Below are 25,218 nucleotides of genomic sequence, written 5' to 3'. Positions count from 1 at the left end.
ACAAATATAAAACAGAAATACCTTATTTACATAAGTATTCAGACCCTTTGCTATGAGACTCGAAATTGAGCTCAGGTGCATCCTGTTTCCATTAATCATCCTTGAGATGTTTCTACAACTTGATTGGAGTCCACCTGGGGTAAATTAAATTGATTGGACATGATTTGGAAAGGCACACACCTGTCTATAGAAGGTCCCACAGTTGACAGTGCATGTCAGAGCAAAAACCAAGCCACAAGGTCGAAGGAATTGTCCGTAGAGATCCAAGTCAGGATTGTGTCGTGGCACAGATCTGGGGAAAGGAACCAAAACATTTCTGTAGCATTGAAGGTCTCCAAGAACACAGTGTCCTCCATTAAATGGAACACGTTTGAAACCACCAAGACTCTTCCTAGAGCTGGCTGTCCGGCCAAACTGACTAATCGGGGGAGAAGGGCCTTGGTCAGGGAGGTGACCAAGAACCCGATGGTCACTCTGACAGAGCTCCATAGTTCCTCTGTGGAGATGGGAGAACCTTCCAGAAGGACCATCTCTGCATCACTCCACCAATAAGGCCTTTATGGTAGAGTGGCCAGACGGAAGCCACTCCTCAGTAAAAGGCACATGACAGCCCACTTAGAGTTTGCCAACAGGTACCTAAAGACTCTCAGACCATGAGAAACAAGATTCTCTGGTCTGATGAAACCAAGATTGAACCCTTTGGCCTGAATGCCAAGCCTCACATCTGGAGGAAACCTGGCACCATTTTTCAGCGGCAGGGACTGGGTGACTTGTCAGGCTCGAGGGAAAGATGAACGAAGCACAGAGAGATCCTTGATGAAAGCCTGCTCCAGAGCGCTCAGGACCTCAGACTGGGGCGAAGGTTCACCTTCCAACAAGACAATGACCCTAAGCACACAGCCAAGACTGAGTGGCTTCGGGACAAATCGCTGAATGTCCTTGAGTGGCCCAGCCAGGGCCCGGACTTGAACACGATCTAACATCTCTGGAGAGACCTGAAAATAGCTGTGCAGCGATGCTCCCCATCCAACCTGACAGAGCTTGAGAGGATCTCCGAAGAAGAATAGGAGAAACTCCCCAAATACAGATGTGCCAAGCTCGTGCCATCATACCCAAGAAGACCCAAATCTGTAATCACTGCCAAAGGTGCTTTAACAAGGTACTGAGTAAAGGGGTTTGAATACATATATAAATGTGATTTTATTTTTTTATACTTTTGAAAATAAAAATATAAAACTGTTTTTGCTTCATCATTATGGGGTATTGTTTGTAGATTGATGAGTGGGACTAACAATTGAATCCATTTTAGAATAAAAACATATTGTAACAAAATGTGGAAAAAGTCAAATGCTCTGAATACTTTCCAAATGCAGTGAATATTATCCTTTTAGCATGCCCCCAAATCTACTGAACAAGACGGCTACGATATCTCACATTATCACATTTTATTTGATTTATACAATAGGTGTGGACCTTACCGTGAAATGCTTACTTACAAGCCCTTAACCAACAATGCAATTTTAAGAAAAATAACAGTTAAGAAAATATTTACTAAATAAACTCAAGTAAAAAAAAGTAACATCTCAAGACAGTCAGGAAGTAAAAAAAAAAAAAAGAAAACACTATAAAATAACAATAACAAGGTTATATACAGGGGGTACCAGTACCGAGTCAATGTGGTACAGGTTAGTCAAGGTATTTGAGGTAATATGCACTTGTAGGTAGGGGTAAAGTGACTATGCATAGATGATAAACAGTGAGTAGCAGCAGTGTAAATAGTCCTGGTAGCCATTTGATTAACTGTTCAGAAATCTTATGGCTTGGGTTTAGAAGCTGTTAAGGAGCCTTTGGGACCTATGCTTGGCGCTCCACTACCACTTGCCGTGCGGTAGCACTCAGAACAGTCTTTGACTAGGGTGGCTGGAGTCTTTGACTAGGGTGGCTGGGGTCTTTGACTAGGGTGGCTGGAGTCTTTGACTAGGGTGGCTGGAGTCTTTGACTAGGGTGGCTGGAGTCTTTGACTAGGGTGGCTGGAGTCTTTGACTAGGGTGGCTGGAGTCTTTGACTAGGGTGGCTGGAGTCTTTGACTAGGGTGGCTGGAGTCTTTGACTAGGGTGGCTGGAGTCTTTGACAATTGTTAGGGCCTTCCTCTGACACCGCCTGCTATAGAGGTCCTGGATGCCAGGAAGCTTTGCCCCAGTGATGTACTGAGTCGTACACACTACCCTCTGTAGCGCCTTGTGGTCGGATGCTGGTTGTTGTCCTGGCACCACACTGCCAGGTGTCTGACCTCTTCCCTATAGACTGTCTCATCGTTGTCAGTGATCAGGCCTACCACCATTGTGTCATAGGCAAACTTAATGATGGTGTTGGAGTCGTGCTTGGCCACGCATTTGTGGGTGAACAGGGAGTACAGGAGAGAACTAAGCACGCACCCCTGAGGGGCCCCCGTGTTGAGGATCAGCGTGTGTTGTCGCCTACCCTTACCACCTGGGGGCGGCCTGTCAGGAAGTCCAGGGTCCAGATGCAGAGGGAGATGTTCAGTCCCAGGGTCCGTAGCTTAGTGATGAGCTATGGTGTTGAACGCTGAGCTGTAGTTAATGAACAGAATTCTCACGTTGGTGTTTTGTCCAGGTGGGAAAGAGCAGTGTGGAGTGCAATATAGATTGCGTCATCTGTGGATCTGTTTGGGCGGTATGTCAATTTGAGTGGGTCTAGGGTTTCTGTGATGATGGTGTTGATGTGAGCCATGACCAACCTTTCAAAGCTCTACATGGCTACAAACATGAGTGCTACGGGTCTGTAGTCATTTAGGCAGGATACCACCCTGCATACCACTGCTGGCTTGCTTCTGAAGCTAAGCAGGGTTGGTCCTGGTCAGTCCCTGGATGGGAGACCAGGTGCTGCTGGAAGTGGTGTTGGAGGGCCAGTAGGATGCACTCTTTCCTCTGGTCTAAACAAAGATCCCAATGCCCCAGGGCAGTGATTGGGGACACTGCTCTGTGTAGGGTGCCGTCTTTCGGATGGGACGTTAAACGGGTGTCCTGACTCTCTGAGGTCATTAAAGATCCCATGGCACTTATCGTAAGAGTAGGGGTGTTAACCCCGGTGTCCTGGCTAAATTCCCAATCTGGCCCTCAACCATCACGGTCACCTAATAATCCCCAGTTTACAATTGGCTCATTCATCCCCCTCCTCTCCCCTGTAACTATTCCCCAGGTCGTTGCTGCAAATGAGAACGTGTTCTCAGTCAACTTACCTGGTAAAATAACGGTAAAATAAAATAAATAAAAAAATACCTTTGCGTTCTTGGACACAGGGACTATGTTGGTCTGCTTGAAACATGTAGGTATTACCGACCCGGTCAGGGATAGGTTGAAAATATCAGTGAAGACACTTGCCAGTTGGTCAGCGTATGCTCTGAGTACACGTCCTGGTAAACCGCCTTGTGAATGTTGACCTGTTTAAAGGACTCATCATCATTTCTCTCAACCTTAGTTTCAATGTCCGTCTTTTCTAGCTCATCCACCAGATTGTGAAAGTGTAACTAGGTCAACATTGCCTAGCAAAACATGAAACATGACAACACAGCAGGAGTGGCTCAAAGGTCGCTTCCTGTTGTCAAGGTCAGAGGTGATCATGTTGTTCTTCCAGCTCCAGATACATGGAATTGCTACCTCATGTCAACTGAGTTGAAGCAACAGGGGAATGTGTTTGGTTGGAGGTCATCACACTCTTTAACATGTGCCAACGAATGGCTTATTTATTAGCCAGCTGTATGTCGACACTGCCAATTTTACATTTTACAACCAAATAAGGAAATATGGAGGTGTCTGTCTTGAATTTGGTGCAGACAATTATCATGTGTTTTTATTCATTCAGCACATGATCATGTGTGTTAGGAAATTAATGTTGTTATTAGTTATTCTACGCGTGACTCTAGAAATGCTGTTCCTGACGTCTGAAAAATGTCCCTGAAGTATTATTTGGTCTGTTTCACCCATATGTTTGATGGTAATTTAGGTGTTTGATGGTACAGATGTAGGATCTTCATTTGATCACCCTGTTGCAGGAGAACATTCCTTCAATGCAGGAAATGTAAAACGTGTAGTGTATTTGAGGTTTAACAAAGGCTTCTGAAGTTTGTAATTTCCACTTATAAATTTGAGATTTGATTTTCACTTACGAAAAATCGACCAACCCCTACAAAATCCTTCCATTAATTATAATCCACATAATAGTTCACATTTCCTGTTGCTGCTGGATTATTTTCCTGCTGTAACAAACTGGCTCAAATGAAGATCCTACATCTGTGATGTAGGTGTAATGACACTAACAGCTGTAATAACTTGTTTATGTTGTTCCTCTCCAGATCTCGGAGATCCATGTTTGCGGGGAGTCGGAGGACATGACAGCCAAGGAGCGTCTGCTGATGTGGTCCCAGCAGATGACCGAGGGCTACGTGGGCGTACGCTGTGACAACTTCTCCTCCTCCTGGAGGGACGGGAGGCTTTTCAACGCCATCATTCACAAATACAGGTAACACCATCATTCACAAATACAGGTAACACCATCATTCACAAATACAGGTAACACCATCATTCACAAATACAGGTAACACCATCATTCACAAATACAGGTAACACCATCATTCACAAATACAGGTAACACCATCATTCACAAATACAGGTAACACCATCATTCACAAATACAGGTAACGCCATCATTCACAAATACAGGTAACGCCATCATTCACAAATACAGGTAACGCCATTATTCACAAATACAGGTAACACCATCATTCACAAATACAGGTAACGCCATCATTCACAAATACAGGTAACACCATCATTCACAAATACAGGTAACACCATCATTCACAAATACAGGTAACACCATCATTCACAAATACAGGTAACGCCATCATTCACAAATACAGGTAACGCCATCATTCACAAATACAGGTAACGCCATCATTCACAAATACAGGTAACGCCATCATTCACAAATACAGGTAACACCATCATTCACAAATACAGGTAACACCATCATTCACAAATACAGGTAACGCCATCATTCTCAAATACAGGTAACGCCATCATTCACAAATACAGGTAACACCATCATTCACAAATACAGGTAACACCATCATTCACAAATACAGGTAACACCATCATTCACAAATACAGGTAACACCATCATTCACAAATACAGGTAACACCATCATTCACAAATACAGGTAACACCATCATTCAGAAATACAGGTAACACCATCATTCACAAATACAGGTAACGCCATCATTCACAAATACAGGTAACACCATCATTCACAAATACAGGTAACGCCATCATTCACAAATACAGGTAACACCATCATTCACAAATACAGGTAACACCATCATTCACAAATACAGGTAACACCATCATTCACAAATACAGGTAACACCATCATTCACAAATACAGGTAACACCATCATTCACAAATACAGGTAACACCATCATTCACAAATACAGGTAACACTTGAGGTACAGAACCTGTATCTGAAATAGAGACCCCTGGATCACCAATCCCTATATTTTATTTGAAAAAGAAATTCCAGCACAGTGACCTTCTTGAATGCTCTACAATACTTTTTTAATGGATATTAAAAACAATTTTGTCGTTCATTAGGGTTTAACTGTAATATCACTTTAGGAGTATATTCCCAGTGTATAACAAAAACAAGATACATAACATAACTATTTTCCTCCTCTGTTGACTTGCTGTGTCTTGCTGAATCATGTCTGCGGTTCACCACCACATTTTGAATCTTGGACCTCATCATTCCAATGAGGCAGCACTTAGTGGTTTTGACTAGTCATTAGGGGGCTGTTGGCTTTTCAGTTAGACATGATCAGATTTCAGTATGACCCAGTACACTCTACGTCAGTGTTTGCCAACCCTGGTCCTCCAGTACCCACAACAGAACACATTTTTGTTGTAGCCCTGTACAAACACACCTCATTCAACTCATTGATAGCTTGATGATTAGTTGACAAGTTAAATCAGGTGTGCTTGTCCAGGGTCAGGTGTACTGTTGGGGTACTGGGAGACCAGGGATGAGAAATACTGCTCTACCTTGTTGGACTGACCTAAAATGAGATTAACTAGGTTGACTAGTAGATGAAGACGTATTTCTCCTTTTTCTCTCCCTTTTGTTTGTTATGGTCAATGTCACATCATTTTTTGCTGTCCAATCATTCTTAAGTTCAATGGACACAAGTTATTGATGTATGTGTGGGTCATGTGGAACTGTTTTACTTAACCAATGACCTATGTTGGGCTGGCTCGACTGTCCTTGTCTCTTGAGCAAAAACAGATTTATTTCACTTATATTACATTCCGTTACAGGCTTATATTACATTATGTTACAGGCTTACATTACATTATGTTACAGGTTTATATTACATGATGTTACAGGCTTATATTACATTATGTTACCGGCTTATATTACATGATGTTACAGGCTTACATTACATGATGTTACAGGCTTATATTACATTATGTTACAGGCTTACTGTATATTACATTATGTTAAAGGATTATATTGCATTATGTTACATGCTTATATTACATTATTTTGCAGGCTTATATTACATTATGTTACAGGCTTATATTACATTATGTTACAGGCTTGTATTGCATTATATTACAGTCTTATATTACATTATGTTACAGGCTTATATTACATTTGCTCGTCATCACACTAAAACTTTCCTCCAAACAAAAATGTTTGTTGCTGGCTAATTAAACAAAACTATTCAAGAAGTATAGTGTGTGCTGAAACCGCTGAAATAACCTAAAACATAACAATGCAAACCACCCTAAATGATTATTTGCCAAAATAATACATTTGTACCCTGTCTCCTCATATTAACATTTCAATAAACAGAAAGCAGTCAATCTTAATGAGCTTCCACTGGTATTTCCTCTTCCATTGCAGGCCTGACCTAGTGGATATGGCCAGAGTGTCGGCCCAGACTAGCCGGTCAAACTTAGAACAGGCCTTTGGGTTGGCTGAACGGCTTGGGGTGGCCAGACTACTGGACCCTGAGGGTGAGTTATTCTGTTTATCCACATGCTTTTCTCTAATGTTTTTTTTGACACATCAGGTAAACATTCTCCAAGCCATTGACACATCTCTCCTACTGTAAATCAGCTGGAAGAAATGCATTGCATTATTACCAGAGGGAGGAGATGTCTTCTAAGCACAGCTTAATTTACTGACTGTTATTTGTTTCATTATATGGACGATGCTTTACTAAATGAAAAAGACACAACACGTGTATGGGATACATGAGATTTAAATCAAACATTGTATTAATTATGATTATAAACACTCCCTTAAATCATGTACCTTACAACGATCACATTGTGTATTGGGTCTTATTTCACCTTTTCTCACCAGACGTGGATGTGCAGACTCCTGATGAGAAGTCAGTCATCACATATGTCTCCACTCTGTATGATGTCTTCCCTAAAGTACCTGATGGTGTTGACGGTATCAATGCAAATGTAAGTACATGATGAACAGATTATTGTACGGTGCACTTAAATGTCCTATGTGAGTAGAGTTGAGAAGAGCATTTTATATTTCAAATACTGTATGATGAATGCAAAATCAACATCTCAATACAAAGCAACAATGTCCTATTGTCAACATGGGTTGACTTCTATCTTTGTAACCATTGACTGCAGTCTCTATGCTGTCCTCTTGAATTTGATTATCACCATGGGACTTCACCACTGGATGTACAGTATATTTCACACTTACATCCTTTGAATTCACACCAGTTATAATCTTTTGTCATAACTTTGACATACATTCATTTATTTATATATTTGTATTTTTGGGTACCTTTTTTACCCCCTTTTCTCCCCAATTTTGTGATATCCAATTGGTAGTTACAGTCTTGTCCCATCGCTGCTTCTTGACACGCTGCTCGCATTAACCCGGAAGCCAGCCGCACCAATGAGTCGGAGGAAACACCGTACAGCTGGTGACCGAAGTCAGTGTGCATGTGCCCGGCCGCCACAAGGAGTCGCTAGAGGCCGATGGGACAGGGACATCCCAGCCGGCCAAACCCTCCCCTAACCCGGACAACGCTTGTCCAATTGTGCGCCGTCTCATGGGTCTCCCAGTCGCGGCCGGCTGTGACACAGCCCGGATCTATAGTGACGCCTCTAGCACCGCTATGCAGTGCCTTAGACCGCTGCGCCACTCGGGAGGCCTGGCATACATTCTTGACTTTACATTCTTGATTTGGTTCTCGACTGTGATTCTTGATTTACGGTTGTGATTGGGCACGGATGTTATATAATATGCATTCCATTGCATCACTCATATGTTTAAGAGAAGGCATTTTATTCCATCTGGCTTTGTTGAGGCAAATAAATCTGAAAGCTTGAGCATGGATGCTTAAAGGGAGTATTTTGATGCTGGAACCCCTCCCAGAACATTGTGTAAATGTTGTTTAGAGGCTATGGAAGAATGCTAAACTGTGTGTACTCTAGTAACCACAGCAGAGAACCTTAACTGCAGATGTAGGATCTTAATTTGAGCCAGTTTGCTACAGCAGGAAAATCTTGCAGCCACAGTAAATGTGAATTATTATGTGGATTATAATTAATGGACATTTTTGTAGGGGTTAATACATTTTTTCTAAGCAAAAATCAAGTATGAAATTTCAAAGTGGAAATTACAAATTTCAGAAGCATTTTTAAACCTCAAATACACTACACGTTGCAGGAAAGTTCTCCTGCAACAGGTTGATCAAATTAAGTTCCTACATCTGTACTTCTTGTTGTAGATTAGTTTGTATAGCACCAACTATTTAAAGCAAAATTATGACAACCTGTTGTTTTGCACGTTGTACAATGCCAATATTTGCAGATGCCCTATAGATCTAATATGTATTGCTTGAACAACACGATACGCTCTACACCAAGAACGATACGCTCTACACCAAGAACTTGGTCCATTTAGAAAATGCACCCATCCCTGTATGAGCCAATGTAAGTATGAAAACTGATATGTTTAATAATCCAATTTTTTTCTTGACAGGATGTTGATATAAAATGGGTAGAGTACCAGAACATGGTGAATTACCTGAGCCAGTGGCTCAAACACAATGTGGCAGTGATGTCAGACAGAGCGTTCCCTAACAACCCAGTGGAACTCAAGGTAAGGCAAAAATACAATTTGATTACAGATCAAATGCAACTTGAACCTCCAAATAGCATCCAATGTGTGAAGTGCTTGTCTGGTTGGTTTTCAGTCAGTTGGATATCAGTTTATAGTGCTTGGCCCTGAAAGCCCGAGGCTAAGAACCCAAGCTCTCTGAGGCTTCAAATGGCCCATAAGTAGCGTCTCTCATGAAATATTAAAGCGATATTGACGGGTATCAGAGAGCTTCTCCGTTTACTTCAAATAGTCCACAGCTACTAAGACTACAGGAGCTCTGTCTGTACCAGCCATTTCAAAGCAGACGAGTGTGAGTATACACACTGAGATTAGAAGAATTTGTAATAGCTTGTTCAAAATGTATTGATTCTATATTTCTTTGATATTTTTCTATGTTAACATTGAAAAACGTTTTCTTTTCTTTTTTTTTCTTTTTTTTACAGGCACTTTATACACAGTACTTGCAGTTTAAAGAGAATGAAATCCCGCTGAAAGAAACAGAGAAGAGCAAAATCAAGCATCTTTACAAAATGCTTGAGGTATGCTACCGCGTCGTACACTCGGTTGTTCTTTCTTAACCAGCAGTCTACAATGAACTTCACTAAGATGTTGCTGTGCGTGTGTTGGGGGACAGGTGTGGATGGAGTTTGGTCGTATCCAGCTTCCTCAGGGATATCACCCCAACGATGTGGAGAAGGAATGGGGCAAGCTGATCGTGGCCATGCTGGAGAGAGAGAAGAGCCTGAGGCCTGAGGTGGATAGGTATGAAGGATCAACCTTCTCATACTGCAGGAGTAACACACACTACTGTGATTTATAATACTGATCCCGTACTTACATGACAGCAATAAGTCAGAGCTAACTAAGATTAAAGATTTGATCCGATTGCCTAATTGCAATGACTATGCAAAACGGTAATTCATGATTGGTTTCAGTGTCAATGGTGAGTGCTCGTGATTCAAGTCACCCTTTTTATTATTAGACTTTAGTGTCATACTTCTGTTTAAGGATGTGCAGTAATTGGATTCTTCCGAGGTTCACTAAATTACATAGTCTTTACACGTTTACATTTTGTGGTTTGGTTAACTGCTGAGTTCTTCAAACTGAGGTGTTGTAAAATCACGCATCTTTCTCGTATCTCTGTTTTTCTAAAATACTGTCATATCTCTTGTCAGGTTTGTAGGCATTAATTGTGGTGTGAGTCCATGCCTAGTTTATCGGCTCAAGCTATTCAGTGATGTTTTTGTTTTTAGGTACTTTTAAGTGCTGATGGTGGGTGTGCACCTTATTTTTTGTCAACATCAGTTTGTTTATAAGCTTACAGTCTGACACAGTCACAGGCAAATATTGTCCTCTTATCATGTCATCTTGCATCTATCATTCTTGGACTGCAGGGACTATTTATGTTTTTGCAACAGATAATGGGGATCCTAATAAAATACCAAATACCAAATGTTGGAAATCACCTGGCTTGTTGATATCTGGTAATGTTGTGTGATATTATGTAGATAATCATTGGCTATGCAGACTAATAGAGGCCCAGTAGTATGTGCCACATCCCCTGTTAAATAGAAAAAGGAATGTCTGCGTCTCTGGTATGCTCCCAAGTTGATTTATTCAGACACACAAAAAAGACAACGTTTCAATCCAAAATGCCTGATGACTCCTGTTACCATCAACTGTTACTGTCTGAACCTGTAATGGATTGTGCAAGAATGCCATGAGCTTCTATGGCCTAGGGCAAAATATTCTTTAAGGGTAGGTTTCTGTGAGGACACGTACAGGCTTATAAAAAAGGGGAGACAAAAACACTCCGTGCCAGGTGGACCTGTGTGTGTGTCGCATATTGTTGGGGTTGAGTCTGTGCTGGAGTTCCTGTCTTAAATGGAAGAGAAATTAGCTGGCTAGTGTTGTTCTCTGAGTGGCTCGGTATAGTCCTATATATGCTTCTACCATGCACAGCAACATGGCATATAACATGGGATACAGCAGTGTCTCATCAGTTAGCAACAGCACTCTGACCAGCCTGGGTTCCTCTGAGAACCTCTCAGGACCAGCCATGGAGCCACTGCTCTCCAGCACCCCAGCCTTTCCAGTGTTTCTCAATAACCACTCTGTGTATGGATCAAGGTGAGATTAACCATTAGAAGTCAGGGCTGTCAGAGCTTTTTCTCTTGTTGATTTTCTTTCTACAGATGCAATTTCAAGTGGAACTCTGATGGCACTGCATTGCCACATATTTTTTGTTTATGTGGTAAAATTACTTCTGTACAATATTAATGTAAATTGACAAAACGTTTTTGTCTTTTAGGCTTGAAATGTTGCAGCAGATTGCCAACAGGGTCCAGCGGGACTGTGTCAATGGAGAGGACAAACTAGCATTAGCAAGAGCAGCTCTGCAATCTGTAAGTACCACATTGGAATGTTTACCACAAAACCTCAGAATACTCCAGGTCCTGCTTTTACTTATGTTTATTTGTTGAGGCAAATGTTGTGTCTTTATTTGTTTATATCAATATTGTTATTGAACTTTGTAATAGAAAAGTACATCAACAACAGTTTGGACATTTACATTTTTTCTCAGGATGCTAAGAGGCTAGAGTCTGGGGTCCAGTTCCAGAATGAGGCAGAGACCGCTGGGCACCTTCTGGAATGTGAAAACCTGCTGAGACAGCAGGTGGTAGATATCCAGATTCTACTGGATGGGAAGTACTACTACTCCGATCAGCTTGTTCAAAGGTGCAAACTTACTGCTTTTTCTAGATATCACGCAACACATAGACATAAAGGAAACATTTGTAGTGAAATATTGATTGCAACATAGTGTAGGGAATTACACATGTGTTTATGAGAATGATAAGAACCTCATGTAAACTGATAAATGATAAATCATGAACTATATGAATAAACATGTCATTGTGTGTTGTGTGTATGATCTAGGGTATCCAAGCTGCGTGACGACCTGCTGGGCATGAGGGCAGAGTGTTCCTCTGTGTACAGACAAGGACGCACCCTAACCACCCAACAGACCACGATGATGATCTCAGGCCTCACTCAGAGTCTCAACTCAGGCTTCTCCTCCTCCAACCTCAACTCCAGCCTCACCCCTGGAGGCCAGGGAACCCCCGGTTCCACCTTCACCTCCATCCTTACCCCGGGCCTCACCCCTGCCCTGAGTCCCGCCATGACCCACGGCGGCATGCAGTCCGGCTTGGTGCAGGCCTACATGGGGGGCGGAGGAGTGGGTATGGACCCGGGAGACCTCCAGCACCTCAAACAAATGCAGATCCGCAAGCCCCTGTGCAAGTCCTTGCTAGTGGACCCCAACATGACCGAGGATGAGGTCAACATAAACTTTGTGCAGGACCTGATCAACTGGGTGGAGGAGATGCAGGTGAGGACTTAGCAAAGCTCTGGGGTCAGACTGTTGATTTGATTTATTTATCCTTATTTATACAGGTTTCCTCATTGAGATAAAAATTATATTTTACAAGAGACCTGTTCACTATAATGTTTGTATAATTCTGTACCTTTTGATATTTGCGATTTAGACATTTGAGACCAATTCTGAATTGTTTTGTCTTCCTTTGAAGGTGCAATTGGATCGCGGAGATTGGGGATCTGATTTGCCAAGTGTGGAAACACATTTAGAGAACCACAAAGGGGTTCACAGAGCCATCGAAGAATTTCAAATGAGCCTTAAAGAAGCCAAACTTAGTGAGGTATGTACAAGCAATTGTCAGCCTATTCTGCCAAGTTTTTATTTGGAAAAACTGTAAAATATCTCTGTGCATCACATCATTTTTATTTTTTTGTGTGTTAACCCCTTAATGGTGCAATGTTTTTAAATGTCAAGTAATAAAAACATGGTATGTCTCTTTATATCAGATTCAGATGACCCAAAAACTAAGTTATTCTGAGAAACTGGGAAAATTGGAAACCCAGTATGGGAAGTTACTGGTAAGTATCCTATTAAAATCATTGGCAGTCCTAAGTAGTAAAATAATCACTTCACTGCTTAGTTGAATAGCACATGGAGATCCTGACTATTTCCCATGGTTCTGTGCTTCTGTAGAACTGTTCACGGGAGCGTCAGAAGAACCTGGAGAGCCTCCATGACTTTGTTTCGCGGGCCACCATGGAACTCATCTGGCTCAATGAGAAAGAGGAGGAGGAGGTCGCTTTCGACTGGAGCGATCTCAACGGCAACATCTCTAAGAAGAGACAGTACCACTCTGTGAGTCCCTCCACTGTTCAGCCCATTGTATTTCTATTTCCTTATTTTGTTTCCAGAATATTTGGCTATTCGGGCACATCTGAGGATAATTCCGTTCATATTCATTATGGTAGATATTTTAGAAGGAGTTGAATGTTATAGACAGTCAAGCATTTCTGCCATGGATCCACCATTGGCATGTATAGCCTTTCCACAAGGAATTGGGTTTGACTCTATAAGGGAATTAACACATTTTCTGTGAGTGAAAAGATGCCTTGAGGTGATCATATCTCCTAGGGTGATGTGTTTTCTCATGTTTTTGAATGGGTGGAAAGGAATTACAGGGGCTTGTTTTGGGGTTACAGCATACCATTAGAGAATACCACTGGGAGCGTCTATATTACGTTCTAAAAGGTAGAATCAGTTTGACATCTCTTCAAACTACTTTATTTCCATCTGGCATTTAGAAATGCGTGTACGTGCCCCTGCAAGTCATTGTGTTAGAAGAGGGGAGGGGATTGGTCGCAGGCCATGTTTGGAGGCCATGGATGCAGTGTGATATCTCTCTCTCTTTCTCTCTCTATATCCCCTTTCTCTCTCTCTCTCTCTTTCTCTCCCCCACTATCTCTTTATCTCCCCCTCTCTCTATCTATTCCCCCCTCTCTCTCAATCTCTCTCTTTCTCTCCCCCACTCTCTCTCTCGCTCTCTCTCTCTCTACCCCACTCTCTCGCTCTCTCTGTAGGATCTGATGAGAGAGTTGGATGAAAAGGAGGAGGTGATCAAGTCTGTACAGGACAGGGCAGAGAACCTTCTGCAGGAGAACCACCCTGCTAGGTTAACTATTGAAGTAAGCCCCGTCGGTGTTTACAGATGTCCCATAACCACTCCAAAACCGTGTCATATAAACTCATTTTATGATAAATCCATTAGATTGTACGTCTCAGATAATGTGGTCATTTGTCCATTAAAATATACATATTATTACTCATTTCCAGGTATCAGAACCTGCATAAGTGCTCAACAATATTGTATATTTAAATTGCTTCAATAACTTGTTCCAACAAGAACAATTATACAGCATTTTTAATTATAACATAATTCTATGTGGAATCCTCCAGGCATACAAAGCAGCCATGCAGACCCAGTGGAGTTGGATCCTACAGCTATGCTCTTGTGTGGAGCAGCACCTCAAAGACAACACAATCTATTTTGAGGTGAGTTAGTTATCTGCTTTCCTCAAACAAATGGACGGAGGCATGCTAGTTGCAAAAAGCTCATCTGATCTTCTTTCTACCGTTCCATACAGTTTTTCAATAATGCCAAAGAGTCCATGGATTACCTGAAGAGCCTGCAAGGTGACATCCAAAGAAAGTATTGCTGTGATCGGACAAGCAGTGTACACAAGCTGGAAGATCACATCCAGGAGTCCATGGTAAGCTGGCAAATAAGAACTGGTTGGTACACAATCATTAGCCAGATTCCCAAACTATGTTGTTAAATCAGTGAAATTAGGGCTCCCGAGTGGCGCAGTGGTCTAAGGCACATCTCAGTGCAAGAGGTGTCACTACAGTCCCTGGTTCGAATCCAGGCTATATCACATCCGGCTGTGATTGGGAGCTTCATAGGGCGGCCCATTGTTGGCCGGAGTAGGCCATCATTGTAAATAAAAGGTAGATTTTCCTTTTTTAAAGGATCAATCTCATGGACTGTCATGGTCAGACATGATGGATTCATAGAGGTTCCAAGTGAATACCCCACCATTAAAGATGAACCAACTATCCCTGTGAGTGAATTCAGCTCATACTGAGCTGGTATGGTGTCATAATCCCCCTGTGTTTCACTGATGCTGGAACAGGATGAGAAGGAGCAGCTCCTCCAGTACCGCAGCACAGTGGCTGGGTTGGTGGGCAAAGCCAAGGCCATCGTCCAGCTCAAGCCTAGGAACCCAGATACCCCTGTCAGATCCTCCATACCCGTCAAAGCCATCTGTGACTACCGACAAATAGAGGTACGATGTCTCTTTTTATAGATATGTAATACCGTCCCTTTTCTGTCTATTCAAGTAGTTCATCACATGTCACATACTTTAAATTGAGTCTTCACACTTGTCTTCTGTAGTAACAAGATATGCATTGAGATCGCTAAGGAACATTTCTGGCCATTTTAAATCGAGGTAGATGTATTTAGATAGCGGATAAAAAGTTTGATACTTTGAGTTGATTCGGATTTCGGAGTGAAATGGTAGAGTCATTTTGATTTGTCATGTCTCACTTCGTCTCTCCTAGATCACCATCTATAAGGATGATGAGTGTGTCCTGGCCAGTAACTCTCACCGGGCCAAGTGGAAGGTGATCAGTCCATCTGGGAACGAGGCTATGGTTCCCTCTGTCTGCTTCACCGTGCCTCCACCCAACAAGGAGGCTGTGGACCAGGCCAGCAGAATTGAGCAGCTGTACCAGAATGTCCTGACTCTGTGGCACCACTCCCACATAAAAATGAAGAGCGTGGTCTCCTGGCACTACCTGATGGCAGACGTCAGAGCCATCCGTGACTGGAACGTGTCCTCAGTACGTTAACGCCTAACTACTTAATCTACTTCTCAAGATAAATCCCCATTAGCAACATTTAAACCCTAGTATTACAGTGATAGAGGTAGAATTACCTGTCATTGTCTCATTCAGGTCTTCACAGAAAAGAGAATGATGTTATTAAAGTCTAATGTTTCTCATATTCACTGACTTGACCTGCAATTTCATCATTATACTGTAGCTGGTGACTGAACCTTTTCATAAAACATTTTGATAAGGTTTTATGGTGTGGGTCTGTCTCATGTGTTTTCCCCTGTTCACCCCAGATTAAGACCATGTTGCCAGGCGAGCACCAGCAGGTCCTTAGCAACCTGCAATCCCACTTTGAGGACTTCCTGGAGGACAGCAAGGAGTCGGAGGTGTTCACTGTGGCAGACTGTTCCCAGCTAGAAAGGGAGGTGCTGGCCTGCAAGGACTACTACGAGGAGCTGCTCAAGTCTGCAGAGAGAGGCAAGACTAAGCAAAGCTATTCAGAGAGAGGCAAGGCTAAGCAAAGTTAGTCTAGAGAGAGGCAAGGCTAAGCAAAGGTAGTCTAGAGAGAGGCTAAGCAAAGCTAGTCTGCAGAGAGAGGCAAGACTAAGCAAAGCTAGTCTAGAGAGAGGCAAGGCTAAGCAAAGTTAGTCTAGAGAGAGGCTAAGCAATGCTAGTCTAAAGAGAGAGGTAAGGCTAAGATAAGATATACTATATAGTTGAAGTCGGAAGTTTACAAACACTTAGGTTGGAGTCATTAAAACTTGTTCTTCAACCACTCCACAAATTTCTTGTTAACAAACTATAGTTTTGGCAAGTTGGTTAGGACATTTACTTTGTGCATGACACAAGTAATTTTTCCAACAATTGTTTACAGACAGATTATTTCACTTATAATTCACTGTATCACAATTCCAGTGGGTCAGAAGTTTACATACACTAAGTTGACTGTGACTTTAAACAGCTTGGAAAATTCCAGAAAATTATGTCATGGCTTTAGAAACTTCTGATAGGCTAATTGACATAATTTGAGTCAGTTGGTGGTGTACCTGTGGATGTATTTCAAGGACTACCTTCAAACTCAGAAAAATAAATAAATAAATCAGCCAAGACCTCAGAAAAAAATTGTAGACCTCCACAAGTCTGGTTCATCCTTGGGAGCAATTTCAAAATGCATAAAGGTACCACGTTCATCTGTACAAACAATAGTACGCAAGTATAAGCACCATGGGACCATGCAGCCATCATACCGCTCAGGAAGGAGACACGTTTTGTATCCTAGAGATGAACGTACTTTGGTGCGAAAAGTGCAAATCAATCCCAGAACAACAACAAAGGACCTTGTGAAGATGCTGGAGGAAACAGGTACAAAAGTATCTATATCCACAGTAAAACGAGTATAATATCGACATAACCTGAAAGGCCGCTCAGCAAGGAAGAAGTCACTGCTCCAAACATAAAAAAGCCAGACTACGGTTTGCAACTGCACATGGGGACAAAGATGGTACTTTTTGGAGAAATGTCATCTGGTCTGATGAAACAAAAATAGAACTGTTTGGCAATAATGGCCATCGTTATGTTTGGAGGAAAAAGGGGGAGGCTTGCAAGCCGAAGAACACCATCCCAACCGTGAAACACAGGGGTGGCAGCATCATGTTGTGGGTGTGCTTTGCTGCAGGAGGAACTGGTGCACTTCACAAAATAGATGGCATCATGAGGGAGGAAAATTCTGTGGATATATTGAAGCAACATCTCCAGACATAGGTCAGGAAGTTAAAGCTTGGTCGCAAATGGGTCTTCCAAATGAACAATGACCCCATGCATACTTCCAAAGTTGTGGCAAAATGGCTTAAGGACAACAACGTCAAGGTATTGGAGTGGCCATCACAAAGCCCTGACCTCAATCCTATAGAAAATGTGTGGGCAGAACTGAAAAAGCATGTGCGAGTAAGGAGGCCTACAAACCTGACTCAGTTACATCAGCTCGGTCAGGAGGAATGGGCCAAAATTCACCCAACTTATTGTGGGAAGCTTGTGGAAGGCTACCCGAAATGTTTGACCCAAGTTAAGCAATTTAAAGGCAATGCTACCAAATACTAATTGAGTGTATGTAAACTGTAAACTTCTGAAATAAATCATTCTCTCTGCTATTATTCTGACATTTCACATTCTTAAAATGAAGTGGTGATCCGAACTGACCTAAGACATGGAATTTTTACTAGGATTAAATGTCAGGAATTGTGAAAAACTGAGTTTAAATGTAGTTGGCTAAAGTGTATGTAAACTTCCGACTTCAACTGTATATACAAAAGTATGTAAACTATTAGCTAGCCTCTACTGTCTTTGCTAACAGGAGCTCGCTGATACATGTTTTGGCAGCAGTCCTCGAAGAAAACACATAGTTATTTTAGCCTATTAGGCATAACGTTAATACCTTTTATAAAGCCCTTTTTTCATCAGCAGATGTCACAAAGTGCTTATACAGAAACCCAGCCTAAAAACCCCAAACAGCAAGCAATGCCGATATAGAAGCACGGTGTACAGTCCATTTCCCCTGGAATTATGAATATGTCTGTTTTAGATGCTTGGTGTTGTGTCACCAAAAGTAGTAGAATCTCCTGCCTACTATGTTAAGGAGGAGCCGTTGGTCTGATTGATTGCCCACTAATTAATCTGCATGATTAATGAGTAATAAGCAGATTGTTTGTAAACACTTTGCAATAATGATGCCAAATTGTATTAATAGTGTCAGAGATTACTACATAGTTTTTCATTAACACATTCACTTCATACTCCCTCAGTTATGTCTGGGAGAGATGTGTTTTGAATTATACAAACGTATTCATTTTGATTGTGCACTAATGTTACTTTTACGCAGCTAGCATTAGACCAGTGTTTGGACACATACATTTGATGTCCTCTCGTCGTTTGGTTGTTACTCATTCTGGGGTCTTGTGTTGAACAGAGGAACACGAGGAGTCTGTGTACAACCTGTATATCTCTGAGGTGCGTAACTTCCGCATGCGTCTGGAGGCTCAGGAGGAGCACCTGATCCGACAGATCCGCACCCCACTGGACAGAGACGACCTGGAGCAGAGTGTCCTGCGCATCACAGAGCAAGAGGTATCATTACTCTGTCATATTACAACTCACTAACCAGACTGTATCATTACTCTGTCATATTACAACTCACTAACCAGACTGTATCATCACTCTGTCATAATACAACTCACTATTCAGACTGTATCATCCACTCTGTCATAATACAACTCACTATTCAGACTGTATCATCACTCTGTCATAATACAACTCACTATTCAGACTGTATCATCACTCTGTCATAATACAACTCACTATTCAGACTGTATCATCACTCTGTCATAATACAACTCACTATTCAGACTGTATCATCCACTCTGTCATAATACAACTCACTATTCAGACTGTATCATCCACTCTGTCATAATACAACTCACTATTCAGACTGTATCATCACTCTGTCATAATACAACTCACTATTCAGACTGTATCATCACTCTGTCATAATACAACTCACTATTCAGACTGTATCATCCACTCTGTCATAATACAACTCACTATTCAGACAGTATCATCCACTCTGTCATAATACAACTCACTATTCAGACTGTATCATCACTCTGTCATAATACAACTCACTATTCAGACTGTATCATCACTCTGTCATAATACAACTCACTATTCAGACTGTATCATCACTCTGTCATAATACAACTCCCTATTCAGACTGTATCATCACTCTGTCATAATACAACTCACTATTCAGACTGTATCATCACTCTGTCATAATACAACTCACAATTCAGACTGTATCATCACTCTGTCATAATACAACTCACTATTCAGACTGTATCATCCACTCTGTCATAATACAACTCACTATTCAGACTGTATCATCCACTCTGTCATAATACAACTCACTATTCAGACTGTATCATCACTCTGTCATAATACAACTCCCTATTCAGACTGTATCATCACTCTGTCATAATACAACTCACTATTCAGACTGTATCATCACTCTGTCATAATACAACTCACAATTCAGACTGTATCATCACTCTGTCATAATACAACTCACTATTCAGACTGTATCATCACTCTGTCATAATACAACTCACTATTCAGACTGTATCATCCACTCTGTCATAATACAACTCACTATTCAGACTGTATCATCCACTCTGTCATAATACAACTCACTATTCAGACAGTATCATCACTCTGTCATAATACAACTCACTATTCAGACTGTATCATCACTCTGTCATAATACAACTCCCTATTCAGACTGTATCATCACTCTGTCATAATACAACTCACTATTCAGACTGTATCATCACTCTGTCATAATACAACTCACAATTCAGACTGTATCATCACTCTGTCATAATACAACTCACTATTCAGACTGTATCATCCACTCTGTCATAATACAACTCACTATTCAGACTGTATCATCCACTCTGTCATAATACAACTCACTATTCAGACTGTATCATCACTCTGTCATAATACAACTCCCTATTCAGACTGTATCATCACTCTGTCATAATACAACTCACTATTCAGACTGTATCATCACTCTGTCATAATACAACTCACAATTCAGACTGTATCATCACTCTGTCATAATACAACTCACTATTCAGACTGTATCATCACTCTGTCATAATACAACTCACTATTCAGACTGTATCATCCACTCTGTCATAATACAACTCACTATTCAGACTGTATCATCCACTCTGTCATAATACAACTCACTATTCAGACAGTATCATCACTCTGTCATAATACAACTCACTATTCAGACTGTATCATCCACTCTGTCATAATACAACTCACTATTCAGACTGTATCATCCACTCTGTCATAATACAACTCACTATTCAGACTGTATCATCACTCTGTCATAATACAACTCACAATTCAGACTGTATCATCCCTCTGTCATAATACAACTCACAATTCAGACTGTGTCATCACTCTGTCATAATACAACTCACAATTCAGACTGTATCATCCCTCTGTCATAATACAACTCACTATTCAGACTGTATCATCACTCTGTCATAATACAACTCACTATTCAGAATGTATCATCACTCTGTCACACTTATCTTTTCCAGACACGGGTCAAATACATAATGTAAAATACATCTGTGGTTGATTTCCTTTGCCAGGTACAATGGAACCAACGGAATAGTCTCTTAAGTGACTTAACCTCTCCAACTTTGTCCCTTACAGAAGAAGAAGGCAGAGCTGGATCAGCTGAAGGACGATCTGGAGACCATGAAGGAGAAGTGTGAGACGTTCTTCAGACAGGCCGGGGCCTCTCCCGCTGTCCCCACCCTCTCCTCTGACCTCAATGTCCTCATCCAGAGCATGAGCCAAGTCTACTCCATGTCCGCCATCTACCTAGAGAAGTAAGTGGCCCTGACAATGTTATGGTCCTCCTCAGTAGAGGGCACAGACACTGTTATGGTCCTCCTCGGTAGAGGGCCCAGACACTGTTATGGTCCTCCTCAGTCGAGGGCTAGAATATTCTCAGCACATTCAAAATCAACAAGGCATTTGCAATTTGTTTTGTTTGATCCCACTTTAAATGCAACTTTAAAGTCTTTATGAAGCATTCGTAAACTGTTTATAAGGACTTCACAGATGCTTTACAAAATGTTGATGTAGTTAATGTCCCACTGTCTCTGTGGTGTTTCTGCAGGCTGAAGACAGTGAGCTTGGTGGTGAGGCACAGCCAAAGTGCGGAGGCTCTAGTGAAGCTCTATGAGGCCAAACTCTCTGAGGAAGACGCCGTGAACTCTGACCTGAAATCCATCGACACAGTCGTCAGCACACTCAAGGTAAGCTCCCTTGGTACTAGGTTTTTATAGACGTTTGAAATATATCCTATTTAATCTTTTGGTTTTCTCTCAGGTTGGCAAAATGATTGCTGGAGATGAATTGTTATTTTGTGGCATCCAGTCCTTGAGATCCACTATTAAGCTATGATTGATAGTTGAGCCATCACTTTGCTCTACTCTGTTTTAGCAATGGCGCTCAGAGATCGACGAACAGAGGGAGATCTTCCATGACCTGGAGGATGGGCTACAGAAGGCCCGTGGTATCAGTGAACGCATGTTCAAGGCCCACAACGAGCGGGACTTTGACCTGGACTGGCACAAGGAGAAGGCTGACCAGCTAGAAGAAAGGTGGAACAATGTCCACTCCCAGATTGAGAGCAGGTTAGTGTTTTCAGGTCAACTGTTGAGGGACAGAGTTTGATTCCATACACCAGTAAATATTAGTGAGGAACACTACTTTAATAAGGGGAATGTAAAAATAACCTTTTACGGATACTAAGACTCTGTCCCTTTGTTATATTAGACTTCGGGACCTGGAGGGCATCAGTAAATCACTGAAGTACTACAAAGACTCCTACGGCAGTCTGGATGAGTGGGTCAGAGAGATGGAGGCTGCTCAGCTCAAGACCCAAGAAAAGCAGCCAGAGGACAGCAAAGCACTCGCTGAGCTGGTAAACCAACAGAAGGTCCTCGTTGTAGAAATGGAACAAAAGCAGAGCAGAATTGATGAATGCCAAAAGTACTCAGAGCAGTACTCATCTGGTGCTAAAGTAAGTTATCTCTGTAACTGTTTTGACCTGGAACATCAGTCAGATATGTCTCAATGAAGAGTGCTTGAACACCAGAGGAGTAATATTCATGAATGTGTTTCTAGGATTATGAGCTACAGCTGTTGACCTACAGAGCCATGGTTGACTCCCAGCACAAGTCCCCGCTCAAGAGACGGAGGATGCAGAACTCGGCTGATGCCATCATTCAGGAGGTGAGAACCTTGGAATGTAACCGTAGTAGACTAGGTGCTGAGTGTGATAAGGAAAGTGACCCTTGTTTTCCACCCTCACCTCAGTTCATGGACCTCCGAACTCGCTACACGGCCGTAGTCACCTCCATGACACAGTATGTCAAGTTTGCCAGTGAGACATTGAAGAGAGCAGAAGGCGAAGAGGTAGGGGATTGGTGAAATATTGGATTGGTAGAAACGCTGTGCATACTTTGGATTGGCTTTTCTCTGCCCATCACATTATTGTGTTAACAGGGTTGACTCCCAGACATATTGAATTAATGGGAAACTCACCTTTAAAGCCATACTGATGCTTCAACTCAAAGGGTTTATTTCTCTTCACTGCTATACTTAAGCAATAAGGCCCGAGGTGTTGTGGTATATGACCAATATACTACAGCTAAGGGCTGTTCTGGATACAGCCATTATCCGTGGTATATTGGCCATATACCACAAACCCCTGAGGTGCCTTATTGCTATTATAAACTGGTTACCAACGTAATTAGAGCAGTACAAATAAATGTTTTGTCATACCCATGGTATACGGTCTGATATACCATGGCTGACAGCCAATCATCATGCAGGGCTCGAACCACCCAGTTTATAATATGCGTCATCCATTCAGCGCTGATGGATGTAGATGGTTTGCTTAACGCTGATACAAAAAAGCCATTCTTTCATATTGTTTCTGGTGATGGTGACTTCTCTGGGAGGAAGCTGTCTCCTCTATCTCATTGAATCTGAAACACTCTTTCACGGTGGCATTTGTTGGGAACAATTAACAGCGCTGCAACAATCCTCCCTTTGGTAAGCATGTTAGAATAATCATACCATGAACATAACTTTTTTCATTGTTAAGTATGAGGTAATGGATGACTTGTTATTTTTTGCATTGTAGAACAGGAAAGCATCAGAAAGAACAGAGTACCTCACCTGGACAGAGAGCTTGGAGCTCCAAAAGGCAGCAGGGGAGGAGGTGATTGGACAGCTCCAGCAGCAGGTACAGGAACTGGAAACCTCATTGGCTAAGAGAACAACCCAGTTGACCATTCTACAGGAAGAGGTAGAGACATATAAGAGTACCATAGAGGACCTGACCCTCCAGATGTCCAAGGCCGAGGATGGGGCTCAGCAGTACCGTTTGAAACTAGAGACGGTTGTGAAGGGCAAAGCAGTCATTGAGCAAGAGTTAGGTAACGCACGACAGATGGTTCAGCAGTCAGAGGCCAAACGGTCTTCTCTTGAGGAGAGTCTTCGTATGCTGAAGATTAACACCGAGCAGAGCACCCTGGCCCGGAAGAAACTGGAGGACCACTTGAAGAGGAAGAACAGCGATGTTCAGGATCTTGAGGAACATAATCGCACACTGCAGAGGATGCAACATTCCTCTGTCACCCACAGTATCCAGACGATCCATGCAGAGGTGGAGGCAGAGGTCCTGCAGCAGAAACAGGAGCTGGCCATGGCGAAGAAAACAGCAGAGACCGAGATCAAGACACTTAAGTCAGAGCTGAACTCTGTGCTAGTGCATAAAAAAATAGCAGAGGAGAAAGCGCAACAATTCACAGAGCTGTTGGACGATGCCAATACCAGGTTGAAGAAACTTCAGCTGGACATGGAATCAGACAAGAGCACCATGAGACAAATGTCAGAGGAGTTCAGACAGGAATCTTTAGAGCTGAGAAATGCCATCTATGTCTTTCAAGAGCAAATCAAATCTCTCCAGAGGGATAAGTCTTCATTGGAACAGAAAGCTATTTTCAACAAGACAGAGGTTGAAGGCCTGAAGGAACAGTTAAAGATCAACCAAGGAAAACTGCTCTTGAGGAACTCCATGGAACAGGAGAGTAGTCACAATATGCAGTGTTTAGAGGAGGAGCTGGCCTCCAAACAGGTTGAGGCAGACCAGTTGAAGTTCAAGGTCAGTGAACTGATGAGAATGAATGTGTCATTAGACAATGAGGTCAGAAGTCTTAAGGTCAGTGTGGAGTCATTACAACGAGAAAAATCTTTCTCTGAACAAAATATTAAATCATTGAAAAGTGAAATGGAGAACTGGAAACAGCAGCTTCAAAAAAACAAAGAAGAATTCAACTTAAAGATAAGATCTGAACAGGAGGTACAACTCAAATCCAGAATCCTGGAAGCAGAACTTCAGAAAGGTGGAATGTTGGCCGCGCAACTGCAGAAGAAAGTAGATGAGCTTAAGAAGGTCAATATGGAGTTGGAAGTCAACATGAAGAAGATGAGAGCTCAACTGGACAATATCACCATGGAAATGGGAAGCAAAAATCAGCAAATCAACATATTCAAGTCTCA

At 42.0% G+C, this 25,218-nt stretch overlaps 1 protein-coding gene across 32 annotated transcripts in view; it reads left to right on the top strand.

Moving 5' to 3' along the window:
• Window positions 1–25,218, top strand: part of LOC139580464 (microtubule-actin cross-linking factor 1-like) — a 199,459-nt gene that overhangs the window by 95,664 nt on the left and 78,577 nt on the right. For 22 of the 32 annotated variants that reach the window (XM_071409167.1, XM_071409156.1, XM_071409160.1 and 19 more), the window contains 26 exons: window positions 4,373–4,539; window positions 6,984–7,096; window positions 7,449–7,555; window positions 9,105–9,224; window positions 9,668–9,763; window positions 9,859–9,986; window positions 11,536–11,629; window positions 11,809–11,963; window positions 12,165–12,618; window positions 12,818–12,946; window positions 13,113–13,184; window positions 13,300–13,461; window positions 14,184–14,288; window positions 14,560–14,655; window positions 14,748–14,873; window positions 15,297–15,449; window positions 15,727–16,008; window positions 16,296–16,479; window positions 18,965–19,122; window positions 21,289–21,467; window positions 21,761–21,899; window positions 22,087–22,280; window positions 22,423–22,669; window positions 22,774–22,881; window positions 22,966–23,064; window positions 23,798–23,899. In XM_071409167.1, coding sequence (XP_071265268.1) covers window positions 4,373–4,539; window positions 6,984–7,096; window positions 7,449–7,555; window positions 9,105–9,224; window positions 9,668–9,763; window positions 9,859–9,986; window positions 11,536–11,629; window positions 11,809–11,963; window positions 12,165–12,618; window positions 12,818–12,946; window positions 13,113–13,184; window positions 13,300–13,461; window positions 14,184–14,288; window positions 14,560–14,655; window positions 14,748–14,873; window positions 15,297–15,449; window positions 15,727–16,008; window positions 16,296–16,479; window positions 18,965–19,122; window positions 21,289–21,467; window positions 21,761–21,899; window positions 22,087–22,280; window positions 22,423–22,669; window positions 22,774–22,881; window positions 22,966–23,064; window positions 23,798–23,899 — 3,969 coding nt within the window. Of the gene's footprint in view, window positions 1–4,372; window positions 4,540–6,983; window positions 7,097–7,448; window positions 7,556–9,104; window positions 9,225–9,667; window positions 9,764–9,858; window positions 9,987–11,023; window positions 11,355–11,535; window positions 11,630–11,808; window positions 11,964–12,164; window positions 12,619–12,817; window positions 12,947–13,112; window positions 13,185–13,299; window positions 13,462–14,183; window positions 14,289–14,559; window positions 14,656–14,747; window positions 14,874–15,296; window positions 15,450–15,726; window positions 16,009–16,295; window positions 16,480–18,964; window positions 19,123–21,288; window positions 21,468–21,760; window positions 21,900–22,086; window positions 22,281–22,422; window positions 22,670–22,773; window positions 22,882–22,965; window positions 23,065–23,797; window positions 23,900–25,218 lie in introns of those variants that run through there. The other 10 variants (XM_071409164.1, XM_071409162.1, XM_071409186.1 and 7 more) reach the window with 2 other exon arrangements.

The sequence above is a fragment of the Salvelinus alpinus genome, chromosome 7 (genome assembly GCF_045679555.1).
Source record: "Salvelinus alpinus chromosome 7, SLU_Salpinus.1, whole genome shotgun sequence".
In the NCBI taxonomy this organism is placed as follows: Eukaryota; Metazoa; Chordata; class Actinopteri; order Salmoniformes; family Salmonidae; genus Salvelinus; species Salvelinus alpinus.
Note: the sequence above shows the minus strand (reverse complement) of the source record. Positions and strands in the feature narration are given on the sequence as shown.